This window comes from Patiria miniata, unplaced genomic scaffold (assembly GCF_015706575.1).
Source record: "Patiria miniata isolate m_02_andy unplaced genomic scaffold, ASM1570657v1 HiC_scaffold_20, whole genome shotgun sequence".
Taxonomy (NCBI): Eukaryota; Metazoa; Echinodermata; class Asteroidea; order Valvatida; family Asterinidae; genus Patiria; species Patiria miniata.
In genome coordinates this window covers 29,509,862-29,528,282 of record NW_024037059.1, presented here as the reverse complement: position 1 = coordinate 29,528,282, position 18,421 = coordinate 29,509,862, and the positions used below count along the sequence as shown (strand labels likewise).

Below are 18,421 nucleotides of genomic sequence, written 5' to 3'. Positions count from 1 at the left end.
GCAGAGGGTCAGGCTTGAAATAAGTCTAGGCGACCATCACAGCAACTATTTCTCAGTCTATGAGTAACAGAAATCTGAAGAAACACTGCAAAAAATTACAAGCCATTTCCTTGCAGATGAACGCTTCGAAAACAATATTAGGACCCAGTGAAATCGCATGGTCATGATAATAATATCAGAAAGGATAGCATACTTCAAAAACTTAAACCACGTCAAACTAGAATGTTAGTAGCACTCCACCCCGAACACATATGTCAGGCATGCAACTGGGAAGTCACAAAAAAAAGAGGAAATTCAAATTTTTCCAGGACTTTGTACAGTGTTTTTCTATTTTCAATGGCACACTTGGGAAGTACAAAAAGAGGAAATCAGCTGATCCGAGGAAAAGTTGCATGCTTGATATGTATGTAAAACACAACCAATTTCTTCCCCTAGAAATGTTCAAGCAGGAAAACAGAACAGATTTGTATCTGCAATCCCGTCAATAATTCTGAGCAAAGTTCGGTTCGCAGTTAGCACGGAAGCTAACACGAATGCAAATTTCTGATGTCGTGAAGTGTAAACCAGCTTTAAGGCATGTGGGACAGCGTTATTCCCACCTACGAAGGTTAAAAATAATGTCAACACCTAAAAGAAAACAAAACAAGCCAGCGACCAGAAAATATGTGCCTCGTGTATCTATGTCAACAGGCTTTGCTTAATTTAGCTCAAGCCCTAAAACCTCTAACAGATAGCTCTGTGATTATTGTTCAGGCTGAAGTTTCAAAATTTTCAAATGTTTGCAAAAGAGATAGCTTTAAAGGGTACCCTTAAAAAAGATCAGCGCAGTTACAAATTTAACACGGGGTGCGTACTTGTAACTCAACATTACTTAGCTATGTCTGTGTTCAGTTCTGAAACAATTCTGGATGTCTGAGGATGACAGACAAGTGGCTTGTCTTTGATTTGAAGCTTTGCATACTTAGTCATGTCACACTGGTGAGACAAGAGCTATCGACAAGTCGGAAGGTTTTTAAACTCCGTGGCAACATTTTGGCAAAAGAAACTATTTTCACAAGACTGCCATCGAAATCTGTCACTCATTTCTCTGAATACTTGAGTGTACTTCATCTGGCCCTTTCATCTAACAAAGTAATTCCTTTTTTTTTCTGAAACTTGAATTAAAATTTAACTACCTCGTCCACAAAAAAAATGAAATGAATTAGTTACTAAGGCACTGTAATTTTCATGAATCTGAGGTAGCTGCAGATCAGTCATTAGATTCAGACTCGAAGTCTGGCTGTTTCTCTATCGATTCAAAATCTGGGCTGTCGCTGGCAGCCTTCTCAGTTGCAGAACTTTCCTGAGCAGAGGTCTGTTCTTCCTCAGGTGTGGTTTGCTCTCCCCTCTCTGCTTCAGCTGCATCATCTGGAGGGTGATCTTCATCTTCGACTGCCTCAGTTGCAGTGTCTTCCTGCAGGGAACCCTCTACGTTTTCCTCAACCATCTCGGATGCAGAAGCCTGATCGTCGGATGCACTCTCGGTAACAACCTCTGGGTCAGGTGAATGATGTTCAACAGGGTCTTTTCCAGCAGTGTCCTCCTGCGGGGAGCCCTCTTGGTCTTCTTCAACCATCTCGGATGCAGAAGTATGATCATCGGATGAACTCTCAGTAACAACGACTGGGTCAGGTGAATGATCTTCAGCAGGGTCTTTTCCAGAAGTATCCACCTGCAAGGAGTCCACTGTGTCTTCTTTGACCATCTCTTGATCTTGATCTTCAGGTAGATTCTCAGTGTCCACCTCTGGGTCTGGTGAATGATATCCAACAGGGTTTTCTCTGGTCGCTTCTTCGGCCTCTGAATCCTGGTTGATGGAAGGTTGATCATCAGGCACCTGTCCATCCTTTGGTGCCGCTGTGTAAGAGTCCTCACTTGCTGTTTCTTTGGCAGAATCCTCTGGGGTGTCGGATACTTGTAGCTCATCTCTCTGCGGCTCAGCTGATTCCTCTGTTGATACAATTTGTACTGACCCTGGTTGGCCTTCCTGTTGATCAATTGATTCAGGCTCCTTGGTGGGATCGTCATCTGGGGCTCGTTCCTCCGACTGGGGCTCCATAGCCGATACCTCACTTTGTCGATTTTCATCTGAATCTTTGGTATTGTTGACAAATCGATCTTCTATTTCTAGTTCTGTATCATCTGGGACTGACTTGGCCTCAGATTCTTGTACATCACCAGGTGTCTCACTGCCGTTTGTCTCAGAGGTTTGCTCATCGACTGCTACATCTCCATTCACAACCTCCTTGATCTCTTGCTCTTCATTACCGTCATCAGAAAGCTGATCTGCTTCCTCTCCCTCAACCACGTCATCATCATCTTCTTCTTCTTGGTCATCAGTTTGCTGAGTTTCGTCGTCATTCTCATCTTTACTGAAATTCTGCAGGGTGTGGTCTACAAATTGGTCAAGAATGTCTTTCATGCTGATCATCCTTGATCCACCTTGAGATGGAGGAATTAATGATGGACCTTCGGTTGCAGATTCTTCCTGCTTGAGACCAGCCTGAGACCCTTCGTTGTTGCTTCTGGTGGTGTCTCCAGCCTGTACTTCCGATACCCTCTGGTCAGCTGTTGCTTGCTCTGCTGCTTTCTCAAAGAGATCATCGATGACAGCTGCAACGCTGCTTTGAACATCATCACCTGCACCAACCAAAGCACCAGCCTCAGAAGGTATACTCTTCACAGCACTGTCTACATCGGCAACCTCATAGGCTTCATCCCCTTCAGTAGAACCTTGATCAACCGCGTCAAAGAACTCTCCGTCCCTATCGCCATCCTCCTCTTCATTGTCTAGAGAACTCGTTTGAGATTGATCAACTAAGTGGGTTAGGAATGTGTGGTCCTCCTCAGCCAATTCTATCGTTGTGACTTTCTCTTTGACCTCTATGACCTTGGCATGCAAATCCCGCTCGGTATCTTGGCCCTCCATGATGGCTTTAGTCTTCTTGTTCCACATTGTCAAGGGCATAAGGGGCTTCTCCAGGCAGAATCTCATAGCTTGAGCTGGGAGCCGTTTCAAATCTTCAGTCAACTCGCGAACACTCTCAAGGAGAACCCTGTCAGTCCCACCATAGTCTGCGTAGAAGACTTCTACACCCATCTCTTGGTCAACAGACACCACAGTGGCTCGATACCAATCGTCATATTCAGAGTGTTTAGCTGCACAGGGTTCTCCAACCTTGGGAACCCAGTTCTTATCCTGAAGGGGTTTTGTGTTCTCTGCATAGACCTCGGTCATTCGCTGTTCAATGTCCAATACTTTTTGTTCTTCATGATCGATCTGACAGGTGATTTCTTCAGGGCTGTCGACTGCCACCAAACACAGGGTGATCTCTTGGCCTGCCTTGAGGTCCAGTGTTTCAAAGGCCTGTTTGAAAGAGCCCGGAAGGTTATCTGCTTCTGTGAAGATCTCATCTTCCTCCTCGGAGACTTCTTCCTCAGGGTTAGAGACTTCTGGCTGGTTGTCATTTCCTGCTTCAGGTGTCTTCTGAGACTCTGCAAGAATCTCGGCATTCCTGTCCTCTGCTTTCCGGATCAATGTCTGTAAAACCGATTCATCCTCATCAAAGAGTTGAACTCCTCCTTCACCAAGTTCTGCCTGAAGTGTCTTCCCATCAACAAGCTCTCTGAAAGCCAAAGTATCTGCCTCGGACCAGTCAGCTCCGGATGGAGTAGCTCCTAGCGAGCACTTCACAGCTTGCAGTGGAAGGGCCAACAGAGTGGATGTTATGAGCTGAAGGTTGTCTATGGAGACTTCCCGCATCAGCGCTTGGTCAACCAGGAAGGTTCTCACCTTACCATTTGGGACGACATCCAGGATCTCCACACGCTGCCATGTCCCATCCTCACACTTGGCAACACAGGGCATGCCTTTTGCCGGGACCAACCTGCTTGTGCCAATCATCTCTCCGATACGTCTCTCCATCTCAGATGTTATCGTGGCCAGTATCCCACTCTCCTCACTGTCTGCCGCCCGGCAATAAAACTCTGAGGGACTGGTGACTGACAGAACAACTACTTCCTGTCTCTCCCCGGATAGCAGTGTTGGCTGCTCATACTTTGGCCCTTCCCACGGGGATGCTTCCAGGACCTGCTCACAAACAGAATCCTCCATCTCTTCCTCTGCGTACTGAGGTACTTCCACTGCCTCTGCAAGACCCTTCTCAACGAGTAGATCAGACAATGACACAGCGCCGTCCTGCAGACTTACTATGGCACGTGTAACGGCATCCTCCTCCGTCCTGACCACTTTCAGAATGTCTGCCATCAGAGAGTGATCACAGCTCATTTTCTTGAAGGCATCTGCGGCGTCTTGATCCCACTGCTGCTGCCTGGGCGATGCCCCAGCTAGTTGGCATCTGAAAGATTGTCTTGGAAGCTTCAGGAAGTCAGCTTCAATTGCTCTGACCTTTAAAAAATATTTAAATAAGACACAATTTAACATTCACAGTGTTTTCTTCATTTAAATGACAAAAATTTATGGATGTTTTGTAATCCAGGAGTTACTCTAAAAGGATTCTAATGTCATGTATGTTATGAAGTAGTTTTACGAAGAATTTTTTTAAAATTTTGATGATGCAGGAGCTAAGGTGTGACAACTTGAAAGGTTGGCTTGTGAATAGAACGCAACGAACGCTGATGAACAATGACATGTACTAAATCTATAATCTCATTTATCTGTTAAAGGTAATACACAACATTTGCTTTTGCTGTAGTTTTCTGAAATGGATAGATTTGGGGGTTAGTATTTTATAGCAAATATTGCTACACTGATCTGTTTAAAGTTCTGTGTCCTTAGATGCTGGAATAACCAGGAAACAAGAAAAAAATGCTGTTCTTGTAGTCCGGTTCCCTGAACCTACTTCAAAGAAATGGAGCAATTTACAGATGTCGGGGAATAGTCGGGTCAGGGAACTAGACTAGCTGGCTTGCACCCGTTCACGGATGTGTAACCCATTGCAAACAAAATGTGGACTTACTAAACTGGGTAAATTGGGGACAGTATTTGAAGAAAAAAAAAAATTTCCCCCAGGATGGTCGACCAACCATTGTTGGAAATTGACACAAAAATTCCACTTCTCTTGAAAAATAATGACAGCACACCAGGTGCTAAGATTTCACAGGATGCTTGAGACTTTTTATTTACTTTCAGTCAAGTAAGGTATTTCGTAATAATTTGGTAGTTTTGTCTTTTGATGTTTGCAAATGTTGTATACTGCCTTTAAAGTCCAATACAATAAAACTTTTGACTTCTCACCTTGCTACAGGAGACGGTCTCAGTCTTCCCCGTGTCCACAAACAGGACCTTGACGGCATCTCCAACGACCTCTGTGACCTCTGACCTATACCAGAAGCCATCTTGAGTACACTGAGCAAGGCAGGCGTGGCCAGGTCTCAATTGCATGTCCTGCGGTCTCGGATTCTCTCCTGTAAAAAAAAAACAAAGAGAAAGTTTCTTTGAATTTCACAGGACCCACCCAAACCACCTGGTGCATCTCTGAAAAATAACAGAGCCTGCTTGCAACAGTAAATTCAATTCACTGCATCTGATCTGCATTGTACATTAAACAAGGTAATTTTAATCAAACAATTTTTTCAAGGATCCACAGTTGGAAAAAACAACAACATGAGCTGGAGCTGACAATTAAGTTTTGGATAAAGATAATCAAGCGTATTCAAGACGGAAACAATATCCTGTCAGGTGACATCTCCTAACTTGACAAGCGCGACTCACTGAGCAGTAAAGCTCTGACAAAAAGTCAAACACCTCGAAGAAACTCCAAAATCTCCAATCTCAGCTCAGGGGGATTTCAGAGAATCCAACTGAGCCCACAAACTTCGCATTTGATATGGTCCAGAAAATCCTTACTTAGCAATTCAGCTTGTCCAACACAGAGATTGACTAAGTTAATCGCCCAAAAGTCACCAGATTCTTGTCCTGTACTGAGCATGTCATTGTCCCAATGCATGCATATCCTGAGCTTGACACTAAGTTGTTTGCTTTACCAGACCAGTATTTTATTTTGTTAAACTGTTTCATGGAAAAGCAGCATTTGAACTTACCCATTGGAATGACAAGGCTCTGGATGTTATCCATCACCACGTTCAGGTCGTCCTCAGACTTGGCAAACTGACACCAGAAGTCCTTAGGAGGTGATAGAAAGGAAAAGGTAGAACTGTAGTTAAAGGCTAGAATTAAGAAAAACAGGATTTTTCCCAGTTGCAAGTTTCTGAAGACCTTGGTACAATGCATCCTCCAACATCATCTGCCACTTAACATGCATACAGCCACAATCCTCCAAAATTCTCCAAACTCCTCCAAAAGCACCTGGTTGATTTTGGAGGATTAACCCTATTATTTAAACCCTCCTCAATCCCATGAAGTCCTCTGGGTGGTTTTTGGAGGAGTTTGGAGGAATACAACATACACTTTTGGAGGATTGTGGGCACATGGACATTCAGTATCGGTTGATTTTGGAGGATTGAGGATGAATGGTGTTTGAAGAAGAGGAGGATTTTAGAGGATTGAGGCTGAATGCATGTTGAATAAATCAAGAAATAACAGATGATTTTGGAGGGTTGAGGCTATTTGAATTTTTACATGGAAACATTTTAACACAAACCAACCGCAATCCTCCAAAATCCTCCTGGTGGTTTTGGAGGATTTTGTAGGATTGAGGATGAAAAGGTGTTTGAAAAACACAATGATTTTGGAGGATTGAGGATGAATGGTGTTGAAGCACATGTGGATTTTTGGAGGACATGAGGATGAATGGCGTTTGAAGAGGAAGATTTCAGATTAATGTAACATTTTTTCTGGACTATGTGATGATTGTGAAGGATTGAGATGCTGGGTATCCTTCATTTGAACGTACAGCGTAAGTGCAAAGTATTGGAAGATTTTGGAGGATTGAGGATGGTTCCTAGGAAAAAGGGCTTTGGAAAAGGAATGGGGATGCATCCTATCAAAAAAATCCAAGGGGATCAGGGTTAGGGAACTTGTAGGGATAGCTCAACAGTACTAAATTCTCCAATTTTAATATGATTGTGCACACCCCCTAGGGAGTTAGGGTTGAAGACTTCCGAAATGGGTCATAATAAGCACAGAATTTGTGGTTAGTAGGTCATCAAATCGGGCCCTTGTTTCAACTCATCAAGTCAATAACTTCGACTGGGGTTTACCTCTGGGCTGTTGACTGTAGTGACGAACACCTCCACGACTTGGCGTGCCTTCAGTGGAGTCCAGGTATAGCTCAGGCTTCTTGGCGTTAAAGCTTGTTCGGCAGATTCTGAACAAAACAAAAAATGGGGGGAAAAAATTAGAATTTTCTGTCCACAATGGAGGAACTTTTTAAAGGCTCTGCACAACATAACACTGTGCTCTTAACCCTAACTCCTATGGGGGTGTGCAAAATTGCATTAAAATTGGAGGATTCAGGACTGTTAGCTGGTTTGGGCTGTCTGTCTCACTGTAAACCCCAAAATCTTTTCAATCCCCCAGCTGTTTTCTTGCCCTCCAGTTTGCCCCCCCCCCTCCCTCAGTTTTCCCTAACACTTTCTCTACAAATAGATAAGTTATGTTTTCTTTGATGTTAAGTTTTGCAACAAGTTGAAGATAGGGAGTGAATCATCAGTTCTGTGGACACATTTGGGCCAATGAAAGATTAGAAACATTGGTACTTTGGTAGACAAAACACGCCACATGTGAATTTATACAGCCGTAGATAGCGTCAGCCAACGTCTCTGTACATTTGTTATACATTTGTTATACAACATTCTGCGATTTGAAACATTTCTCATGGGCTAGTGGCTTATTTCAAGACCATTGACTGCCTCACCAAAATATTTTTTTCCCCAAATGTTAGAGTTTTGCGCCGCCAATGTGTTTGACTACCATTTGTTCATTCACACAGCAATGGTGACAGCATGATGAACTGAAATAACAGTCAAAAGGAAAATTCGCCTGCTGTAATTTTTCTATTGTACATGTAAATCAGGTTCAAGATTCAAGATTCCATAAGTATTCAAGATTCAAGATTCCATAAGTTTTCAAGATTCAAGATTCCATAAGTTTTCAAGATTCAATATTGCAAGAATCCTTCTCACCTGAAATCTCATCCTGTAGCTTGATGCCTAATGCCTCTGCAACCGGCTCGCCGTCGTTCAGGAGTCTGATGATCCAGGCGGTACCCTTTCGACTGATAAACTCAGCAGTCAGGGCTTCACCCTCCAGCACCGCATTTTCAAACTCGGCGACAGCTGCGTCATCACTCGCGGAGGATTCTGGGATGAGGGCGAGGGCGCACTTCACCGCCTGCGCTGGCAGGGATGAGAAGTCGCTTGTCAAGACTTTGATCTGGTCTCGCGGGACGCTCTCCTTGTTGCCATAGTCTATGAAGAACACATCAACTGTGTCGCCCTTCTCAGCCAGGACGGTTGCGCGGTACCACTGCTCATCGTCCGAAAACTTGGCGATACATGGCAGTCCCTGGATACTACCAGCTTGCATGTTGTCCACGGACGGAGCTTCTGACTGTAGCTTCTCTGATAGGGGATCCAGGTCCTCTGTTGCCCTTGCAGCCATCTGGCAGTAGAATTCATGAAGGGAGTTCACTACTGTCACGAAGACCTTTTCGGTGGAGCCTTGAGTGATGTTCAGCTTCTCAAAACCGTGAAGGGCATCCTGTAGGTTGTCACTCTCAGAGGCAAATCTGATTGCTTTGGTGGTTACAGGCACAGATCTTGCATGTCCTGCATCAATAAGGCTTTGGCCAAGGCTCATGCCTAGGTCTAAGAGGGTCACTTGATGTGATGAGGCACTGGGCTCAACTGCAACCACCTCAGCCAGAAGTTTCTTGTCACCGGTCAGGTTGAGAAAACTGTCACAAGCCTCTCCAGTCCAGCTGGTACTGACTGGGCCCACCCCACCAAGACTACATAGTACAGCCTGTTGCTCTACCGCAAGGAAATCCTCTTTGATATCCATGATCAGACTCTTGGACACTTTGTCTGAATTGCCATAATCAATGAAAGTCACTGTGCACGTTTCAGGCTGGACCTCAGTAACTTTGGCTCGATACCAGCCTCCATCATCAGCAAACTGAGCGACACAGACTGCGCCTACCACTGGGGATCTCATCTGCCCTTCACCAGGAGTAAGGGAGCTATAGTGAGCATCAATGGAATCCATCAATTCATTCAGAGTACCTTCGTGCTGGGCTAACTGGCACCAGAAACTGGCTGGGCTGGTAACTGAGGAGATGTAGACTTCCTCCTTCATTCCTACACTCAACGTTTTCGGGGCAGGACAGGATGCAGAAGGCATTGCAGGTTCCTTTGCAGCAGCTTGCTGCCATTTCTTAACCTCGTCTTGTAAAGCTGGGAATTGGACCTGATATGGCTCCTCTCTACCATGGAACATGCACTTCATGCTTTTGTCAACTGTCAAATCTAGGAATTCATTGGCAATGTCAAGACTTGAAGAGCCAACGTCTTTAAGTCTGCACGCTACTGCACCTGCAGTTGGCTGAAGGAATTCGGGCTTGATTGGTCTCAGATCTGATGCAGATTGCTCCTCACTGTTGCCAAAATCTACAAATTGAACCACGACCCTGCCTGGACTGGGACTGCCGGTGATAACTGCACGGTACCAGTCGCCATCTTCGGAGAACTTGGCGCAGCACGTTGTTCCCACGGCAGCTGACGAGAGCGGGCCACTAGTGCCGCTGTTGTAACTTGTTTTAAGCTTTTGCTGCAACATGTCGATCTCGTCGCTTCTACCGCACATCTGAACATAAAACTTCTGAAGGTTGTCCACATGGGAGACGTACACATCTTGATCTGTACCTCCAAGCATTCCCTGCTTGGCGAACCCTTGTTGAGGCACCGGAACAACTTGTGGGCTACCCCCTTGGACTTGGACAGGTTGAACCACAGGACCAAGAATTTCTTGGACTTTAGCACGGAAGGCGTCGTCGATGTATTCAATCTCTAGTTTCCCATCAGATTTGCTCTTGACTGTGGCCATCACCTCTTGGTCAACAACCACCGACTCAAATTTCTGCATAACGCCTGAAAGACGGCACTTGATAGCCTGGGTTGGAAGATTCCTGAACTTTGGCAGTAGAGTGCACAGGGACGCCACAGCCACAACATCGTCATCGCCATAATCCACAAACCTAACCTTGACTTTACCTGGGCCTGCTTCACGGAGTATCTTGGCCCGGTACCACGCCCCATCACTTGACTGGGCAGCACAGAAGGCTCCCGGAACAGCGGAAGTCAGCATGTCCTTACTGGGTTTGGAGGCTGAATAGTGGTTGTTCATCTCTGCAGAGAGGCCCTGGAGCTGATCGTAACTGGAGCACAGCTGGCAGAAGAACTTCGTGGGGCCTTTCGCAACACTGGCTGCCATCATGACACGTTGATCAACTTTGACACTCTCAACAGCAGATGCAAGTGTGAATGGTGGGGTGCTGTCTACAGGCCTCTCTTTCTGTCGAGGTGGTGTTGCAGCCTTTGGTGGTTGTTTGACTTCCTTTGGGATGCTATCTCGAACTTTCCTGAGCTCTTGGAGCATGTCTTTGCCCTGCCACTTGAGTTGTACAACAGACGCACCCTTTGATTCACGTACCACCATGCGGAATTTCTCAATCTCAGCTGCCAGGCTCTTCATGCGCTGAATGACCTTGTATTCCTTCCATGTCAAGTCCCAACCACTGAGACAACAAGAGGCAGCCTGCTGTGGAAGGGACATGAGGTCAGCTGTGATCTCGCAGACTTTATCAAGAGGGACATCTTCCTCGTTACCGTAATCCACAAAGCAGACCCTGTAGAGACCCGGCTTCTGGTCCTTGATGACGCCCCGGTACCAGCTGCTGTCCTCGGAGAACTGGGCCACACATGGTGTTCCCACACAGGCACGCTGGAGCTGCTTCAGCTGGGAGTCCATACACTTGTTATGGATGTCATCCATCAGAACATTCAACTGGCCCTCTTGAGATACCAACTGGCAGAAGAACTTGCTTGGGTCTTCAACATGGGAAATGTACACATCGGTCTCAGTGGTACCTAACTTAACTTCAGTCCAAAACCCAAGATCAGCAACAGACGTGGACGAGGAGTTAAGCGGTTGGTTTCTTGGAGGAGTGCGCTGAACCAGCCGGGGAGCTTCCGGTGGAGGCTTTGCTCTTGGAGGAGTCTTCATTTTCTTTTCGGTTCTCTGACGTGGCAGGATTTTCTTGATTTCATCATTTAAGATTGTTCCGGCCTCCTGAGATTTTAAGACAACTGCAAATTTGCCACCTCGTACACTGGTTACAGTTGCCACAAAGTTCTCTTCTGTGTGTTTGTCAAGCCAGTTGATGGCTGTCTCTGCCTCTACTCCTTCCAAAGCTGGTACCCCATCCAGACTGCAATCAATACACTGAAGTGGAAGAGTCAAATACTCCGACTTCAGTTGCATCAGCTTGGAAGCATCAACGACCTCGCCGTTTCCATAGTCAACATACTGGACTCTGATCTGTCGGCCTTCAACGGAAACCACAAGGGCCCTGTACCAGCAGTTGTCGTCCCCAAACATTACGCAGCATGGCTTGCCTACTGCGGGTGACCTCAATGGACTCATTTGTGTTGGGGTTACTGAATAATCTGCCTGCAGTCTGTCCATCATTGCGTTGAAGGCTTCTGCATCTTCCATCAACTGGCAGGAGAAGTCGTCAGTGCCTCGGATGGCGATGATTTCAACAATGACCCTGGAGCCCTGGCTGATTCGAGGATCAATGAAGGACTTGCTGACACCTGCATCACCGCTTCCGTTGAAAGCTCCTGGATTGGCACCACTTGGTGCTTGATGGTTGAATTGCTCAGCAGAACGAGACGCCAGACCTTCTTTCACCAACACACTTATGATGTCGGCATTCTCTTCGCCTTGTGGGTCTAAGATCAGCACACAGCAAGCATTACCATTCATCCCAACCACCTTCCCACTCAGCTCCTTCTCAGCAGTCAACTCTTCGAATCGTTCCACAGCGGCTAGGGAACTAGACTGGGCACTGACACCACTCAGTGAGCACTCCACAGCAATGACTGGGTACTGCAAAAGGTCATCAGTAATGGCCTTCAGACTGGCTGTTTCTTTGACTTCCGAGTTACCAAAGTCCACAAACTGGACAGTGCACTGTTTGGGCCCCTTCACCTCTGTCACCACTGCTCGATAGTTCACAGCATCATCAGAAAACATCGCAACACAGGGACTACCCAGCTGAGCAGCTCCTAATGCCTTCTCCGCAGGGCCAAGACCATCATACTGAGCGCTGATGCTGTCCATCAAGTTGTCTAGTTCTTCGGACTTACTTGCTGGTTGGACCCAAAACTGACTTAAGGAAGCCACATTGCTGACGTAGAGGTTCTGGCAACTGCCAACAGCTAAGGTGCTCTGGTTATAGCCTCTGGACACCTGCTTCTGAGGTGCGGAAGCAGCGTCAATGGGAACGCCAGGACCTCTACGCTCTCCAAATTCATCCAGGATGAACTTCTCAGAGACGCTGTCGCCAGACTCTGTGAAGAGTTTCATCTCCAGGCCTGTTATGAAATAAACAGAAAAAATAAATTCAAATGAGTTATCTGTCCAATAAATACAAGCGATTGCCAATGCAGAGCGCAACCAAGAGATTGCCACAGACAGTCCATTTTTTCAAGTGTACAGTGAGCAAAAACATGGCCAACTTGCCGCGATATCAACGAATGTCAGAGGACATCTTGAACAAATTTTGATAGATCGGGCATAGAATTCTGCTGCCTTCGGACAAACTAACAATATTAAGTGTCCCGCGCTGCCAATGTGTCGAACGTCTCCCACAATGCACTGCGAAAAATGGACTACACTTGGCAACCTCTTGGTGGCGCACTGTATTGGGAATCGCCCGTATTCAATGTCAACATTTTTCTTATTTATTAATTAAGCAGGGTCGGAGGATTGAATAAAAATATAAATAGAATATGAAAGTTACTGTTTTGTTACAAACACACGATTAGTATGCATACATGTATTGTTGATGTCTTCTACCCCGAACGTTGCACGGCCCCTTGGCCTTATGTGACACATTTTGGTTTTTCTCCTCAAGTGTCTTGCTAGAAAAACAGTTTTACCTTGAAATTCACAGTTTAATCGAAATTTTATCAAGCTCTTCACATTCCCATTCATAAACTTTGAGTTTATCTGCCCGTTACAAAGTTGAGAGAAATGTTTAATATACTCTGGCAAGATTTTTCAATTATATTTTGAAGTACGCAGTGAAATGCGCAAAAAAAAAAATAATAATAATAATGTTCTAACAAACAAGCAGTTAGATAGGCGAGTGAAGATACCGGTTATAATGCTTTATCAGACTTTGCAAACTTCATGAAATTCTTTAAAGCTTGTGAACAAGTTACACACAGTGTTATGAATTTTAGTCTGAAATTCAAATACGGTGGCGTCCGAATATGGCACACTATCGGCCGAGTGATCCCTTACGTAGCGCCCTTCAACAAATCTCAGCAATTGTCAGAAGCAAGCATTATTAAGGTAACTGTCAGTTTTTAACTGAATGAATATGAATCATCAGAGTTTTGGTAAAACTGCATGGGGTTAGTATTTTATAGCAAATATTGTTAAAACTTACACTTGACCAGTTTAAAGTTTTGTGTTCATAGATGCTGGAAAAAAATTCTGTTCTTGTAGTCTGGTTCCCTGACCCTACTTCAGACCAAAATTTATAACCTACTTTCTACTTTTCTAAATTAAGAATTTCAAAAAGATCCATCCCTCACATTAGGCTGGCTACAGGCATGCTTCAGTCCACGTTTTAATTTACAATGACTTCAAGTAATTTACGCTATCTTCAGCTGGTTTCTACACGGTGTTTGTGCCCTTGGGCAAGATACTTAACTCACAATTCGTTCTCTCCACCCAGGAGTATAAATGGGTACCTGTGAGGGCAGAGGACCAAATGTGCGCTGATATCGGCTGCCACGTGGTCCCATGGCCTGATGAACGGGAGAATAATTGTAAATGCACTTTTGAGATTGTTGATACGATGGAAAGCGCTATAAGCATTACAATGATTACAATTTATTTAGTTATTTATTTATGTATTTATTTATCTATTTATTTATTTTTTTTATAATCGTTTCCGCTATCATATCTGTTATTGAAGGAACAAGTCTCCAAGGAAAACTTGAAGGTCATGTTTGGGGAAAACGAGTCAACGTTGGTAATGATTCATTAATTGGGCACAATCTGCGAAACACATATCTGATGATTTTAAACTAGAGAAGGGGGCCGGGGGGGGGGGGGGGGACATGCACATGAAACAACCAATTCACACTTTGTCTTAGATTAGGAAGTCAAAATAAACATCAGGTAACTAGTTTCAATAGTAATGCCACCAGACTACTCAGGCCAAAAAAAAAAATCACAGTTCTGCTTCCGGTTACCCTACATACCCTATTTCGTCAGCCCCTACCCTAATTTGTTGGGGGGAAAATGAGGAAAAAAAATCCTGAAATTCATCAATTACTACCTTTAACCTGTGACTACACGCAGACACCTCCATATGATCATACATACACACACACAAAATTGCTAACAAATAAACTTCCCTTCCTACCTACCCTATTTTCAAAGGCCATGACATCGGAAGCAGAACTATTGGGGGGGGGGGCCCCTAAAAAGTCTAGTCTTTAGCGTCCAACTAAAATCACTTGGCTTCACTTTCAAGTGTTAAATGTTGAAGAAAAGTCTCTTATTAACCAATTCGCGTCAGATGACATGTTAACACGTTCTGGCGGTTTCTATACACAGGCACGGCTGACGGGTTAAAACGTCAAGCGTGCTGCGACTCGCCTCCAGATGATGTCTTAACACGCTAATACACCCACACAAAGTCTGAGAAGTCTGTGGAGGCGGATCGTGTGTTGTACTTGAACTTGGCCGCTGTGCAAGGCCTGTTTCCAGTGCAATTTAAGCTCCGGGGGCACACCCCAGAGTGTTGAAAAATATAATACTGAAAGACTCTTGTGAATCAATATTTGTGGCGTTTGGCTGTATATCAAAAGTTGGCTGTTATATCTTGCCTTTTTCGAAAATCGAAATTTTGGGCAAAAATAATCCTGGTGCGAACTGGTTAAGAATTGAATTGAGACATCAAACTTGGCTGGTGAAATACTGAGAACCTTATCTTTGCCTAACGGAAATTTGGGGGAGTTTGTCCACTGAAGTCACAGCGAGTAAAGTTGGACTGGACTTCAAACATCTGCTAGATTTAACAAAAATCTACTTAGTCACGTATAATTACACGAAATACATTATAAACACTTATACTCACATACAGATGTTATACAATTTTCTTAAACAAAAACAAAGATCATAAAATTTCCTTGAAAACATATTATACTATCTTTTACAAAAAAATTAATTTGTTTTTTTAAATTTGCACGTGTCTTGCATGGCTTGCAAAAACACTTTACTATATGTACTAATACATGTACATGTCAGGGAACCTCAAATTGAAGCTTTTTCAAAATTAGCTAATCCGCTATATTTTTCAAATCTGCCTATTTTTCTGTTAGATCACTAATTTCAAAGAATTATGCAAGGGTGTGAGTGACCACTGATAAAAATAGCTGACAACAGCTGAAGAAGGTGTAAAAAAGCTGAACTTTGGAAATCTCCTACACTTTTGTCCACAGCAAGTGAGGGAAACAAAGCTGAAATCCAAACAAACAGAAAGTTAAAATTTAGCTTTAAAGCTGAGATTTCACACCCCTGATTATGCTAGAAATCTGCTGAAAAAAGTCCTTCTGCTACATTTTCAGTCAATCTCTTTTTTCCCTCCGACAAATTCTGTCAAATTTAGCCGAAATTCGGCTTAAACGGTCACCCTGGGACTGAGTATGTTTTGCATCTTTTTTCTGCACATGTGTGCAATCTGGGTCCAAATCTGGTGCCCCACATAACACACTGTGACTGCTAACAACAGGATTAGGACTCTTAGGAGTACCACTGTTTATGTGCATCAATTTGCATAATAATCTGTGTGAAGAACACCAACTAGTGCCATGAATGATACATGACCCTGAAAATATAAACTATACTTGACTATGGTTGTATATCCAAATAACAAATCGGCGTATTGACAAAACAACTTTTTAGATACTGGTAGTGACACCACACAATGTAAGAAAACAGATTGATACACCAAAAAGAGTCCAAAGTTTCTTCAATACTGAATGATAAACGTGTTCAGAAGAACCATACAGTCACTGAAAAAAATGGTACAGTCGACTCTTGTTAGTACAAACTCTGTTAATACAAAATTCTGGTTATAACAAACAAAAAGCCTTGGTCCCGACTGTGCAGTTTTATGCACAATGAATGGGACTGATGTTCCTCTTAATACAAAATTCTGATATAACAAACAATTTGGCTAGGTACAAGTTTGTTATAATGAGACTCGACTGTACATGTTTTTCTTGAAAGTCTCAAGCTTCAAATGTGTACTATAGGCCTATCACCCAGTTCCACACTCAAATCGAAAAAGTTAAAAAAAAAAACCTGCAGACTTTCAAGCAGGCTGAGGTGAACAAGTAGAACAGTTGGGTCAGAATTTGAAGGACAAAATTAGGATAAAAATTAGGACTATGCAGGCTTTCAGGGGTGGTTTTCATTGATGCTCACCCATGTCTACAGCATCATCATAAGCCTCATTTGGCATGTTCTGTACTCACAACACTTGTGCTCCATCCTCAACTAAGCTCTTGGAAGTACAGTTGCAGTACTCCTGCGCCCAAGCCCTTCATTGTGTGATTTACGATATTGACAGTAATAATATGAGAAAAGCTATGTGCTCTTACCTTTTTTTTGGGAGGGGCATCTGTTAAATATATATTGGGAGGCACAAGGCGCAAAAGAGAGTCAAATATCGAGTCATTTTGCATAATGACTTGATGTGTTTTGGGCATCCTTCCTCTTTTAGGGGTGGGGACACATTTCATGTGGGGGAGGGGACAAAATGAAATGACACCATGGACGAACGATAATATTGATTATTACTTAGTAGGCCTACTCAATTCACTGCTCACCAAGTCAAATATGTAGCATTTTGTTTTAAATCACGACTGAAAGTGAAACAAGCAAATACTTACCATCATTTGTCAGTTGTAACGGCTCTCCAACGAACGTCTGGTCGACCAAGGTGCTTTTCAAGTATGCATGGGTCCCCATCTTGATGTGTCGATGTTGCATAATGGCCACGACTCCGGCGAGAACACACTCGGTAGCCTGCCCTGGAATAGCAAACACATCATCGCCGACCGACTCCTTCAGCCGCACCAGGTTTCTAGGGATGATCTCCGTGTTGCCATAATCGATGAAGAACGCGATGACGTCATTTCCGGTGGCGCTTTCGATTTGTGCGCGATACCAACGATTGTCCTCCAAGTACTTGGCGATGCACAAGGAGCCCGGTCCCAGGAGGTCTGGCTGCGGGCTCGCGGACTGCTGGGCGATAAATTGGAACCGTTCTGCCAATTGCTCCACTTGTTCCAAGCCATCTTGGTCAAGTTGTGTCCAGAACTTCAACAAGCCCGAGTTTCTGTCCGCGTCCGCAGCAGTGACATACACCTCAATCCGGGACCCCGCGTTCTTCAAAATTTGCCGTGCTATGCTACCCATTTTGAGCTACTCAACTTCTACGAGGTGCAGGCGATTATACATTTGAAATTAAGCGACTGACTTTTAGGAAATGTTAAGAAAAAAACTCACATTTCGCGCTGACTTTTGCCCATTCGACTTCCTCGTGCAATGAACCACCACATCATGTGCACTTTGCCCCCAGGATTTGGAATACAACACTTTTTGAAGGGGTGGCTAAAAATAATAACAGTTCAGTGCCTTAATTTCGGCCACAACTGTGACTTTTACGGTCCAAAATGAAACCTCAATATATATTAAGACCACTCCTGAAGCTTAAAGCTAATGTTGTAAAACTAAAGGTTCAATAAATAAGATCACTATCGATAAAGAAGAAAGTAATTTAAATCCCACATACCTAGTAAAAGTAGAACATCCTAAATCGCCTCGGTACGCGAGTCGGGTCATGCATTGCATGTCATGAAAATCAGAGAAATCATGTGAAATCAACTCCTAATATCACAATAAATAAGTAAATGATTCAGGAGCGTATGGGATGTTCCCCTCATACAGATTTCACTTGTTTCAGGATTTCTTCCCCTTTATTGCAACATTTCCTTCGTCGCCCGGAAAATGAGGTCAAAAATGCACGTGGCTGTCAACGCCTTCACCGTAGAGGACGCCCTTTGTAGCGCCATAATAAACACG

The 18,421-nt window shown here is 44.1% G+C and overlaps 1 protein-coding gene across 1 annotated transcript; it reads right to left on the bottom strand.

Annotated features, from left to right (window-relative positions):
• Positions 1-405: 405 nt before the first annotated feature.
• LOC119728541 (tudor domain-containing 6-like) lies at positions 406-18,374 on the bottom strand. Its single transcript, XM_038200821.1, has 6 exons — positions 17,227-18,374; positions 8,146-12,621; positions 7,222-7,328; positions 6,103-6,184; positions 5,297-5,466; positions 406-4,447 (listed from the first exon to the last, which is right to left on the bottom strand). The coding sequence occupies exons 1-6, from the start codon at positions 17,753-17,755 to the stop codon at positions 1,250-1,252; spliced, it is 8,562 nt and encodes a 2,853-aa protein (XP_038056749.1). The 5' UTR covers positions 17,756-18,374; the 3' UTR covers positions 406-1,249.
• Between the last annotated feature and the right edge of the window lie 47 nt (positions 18,375-18,421).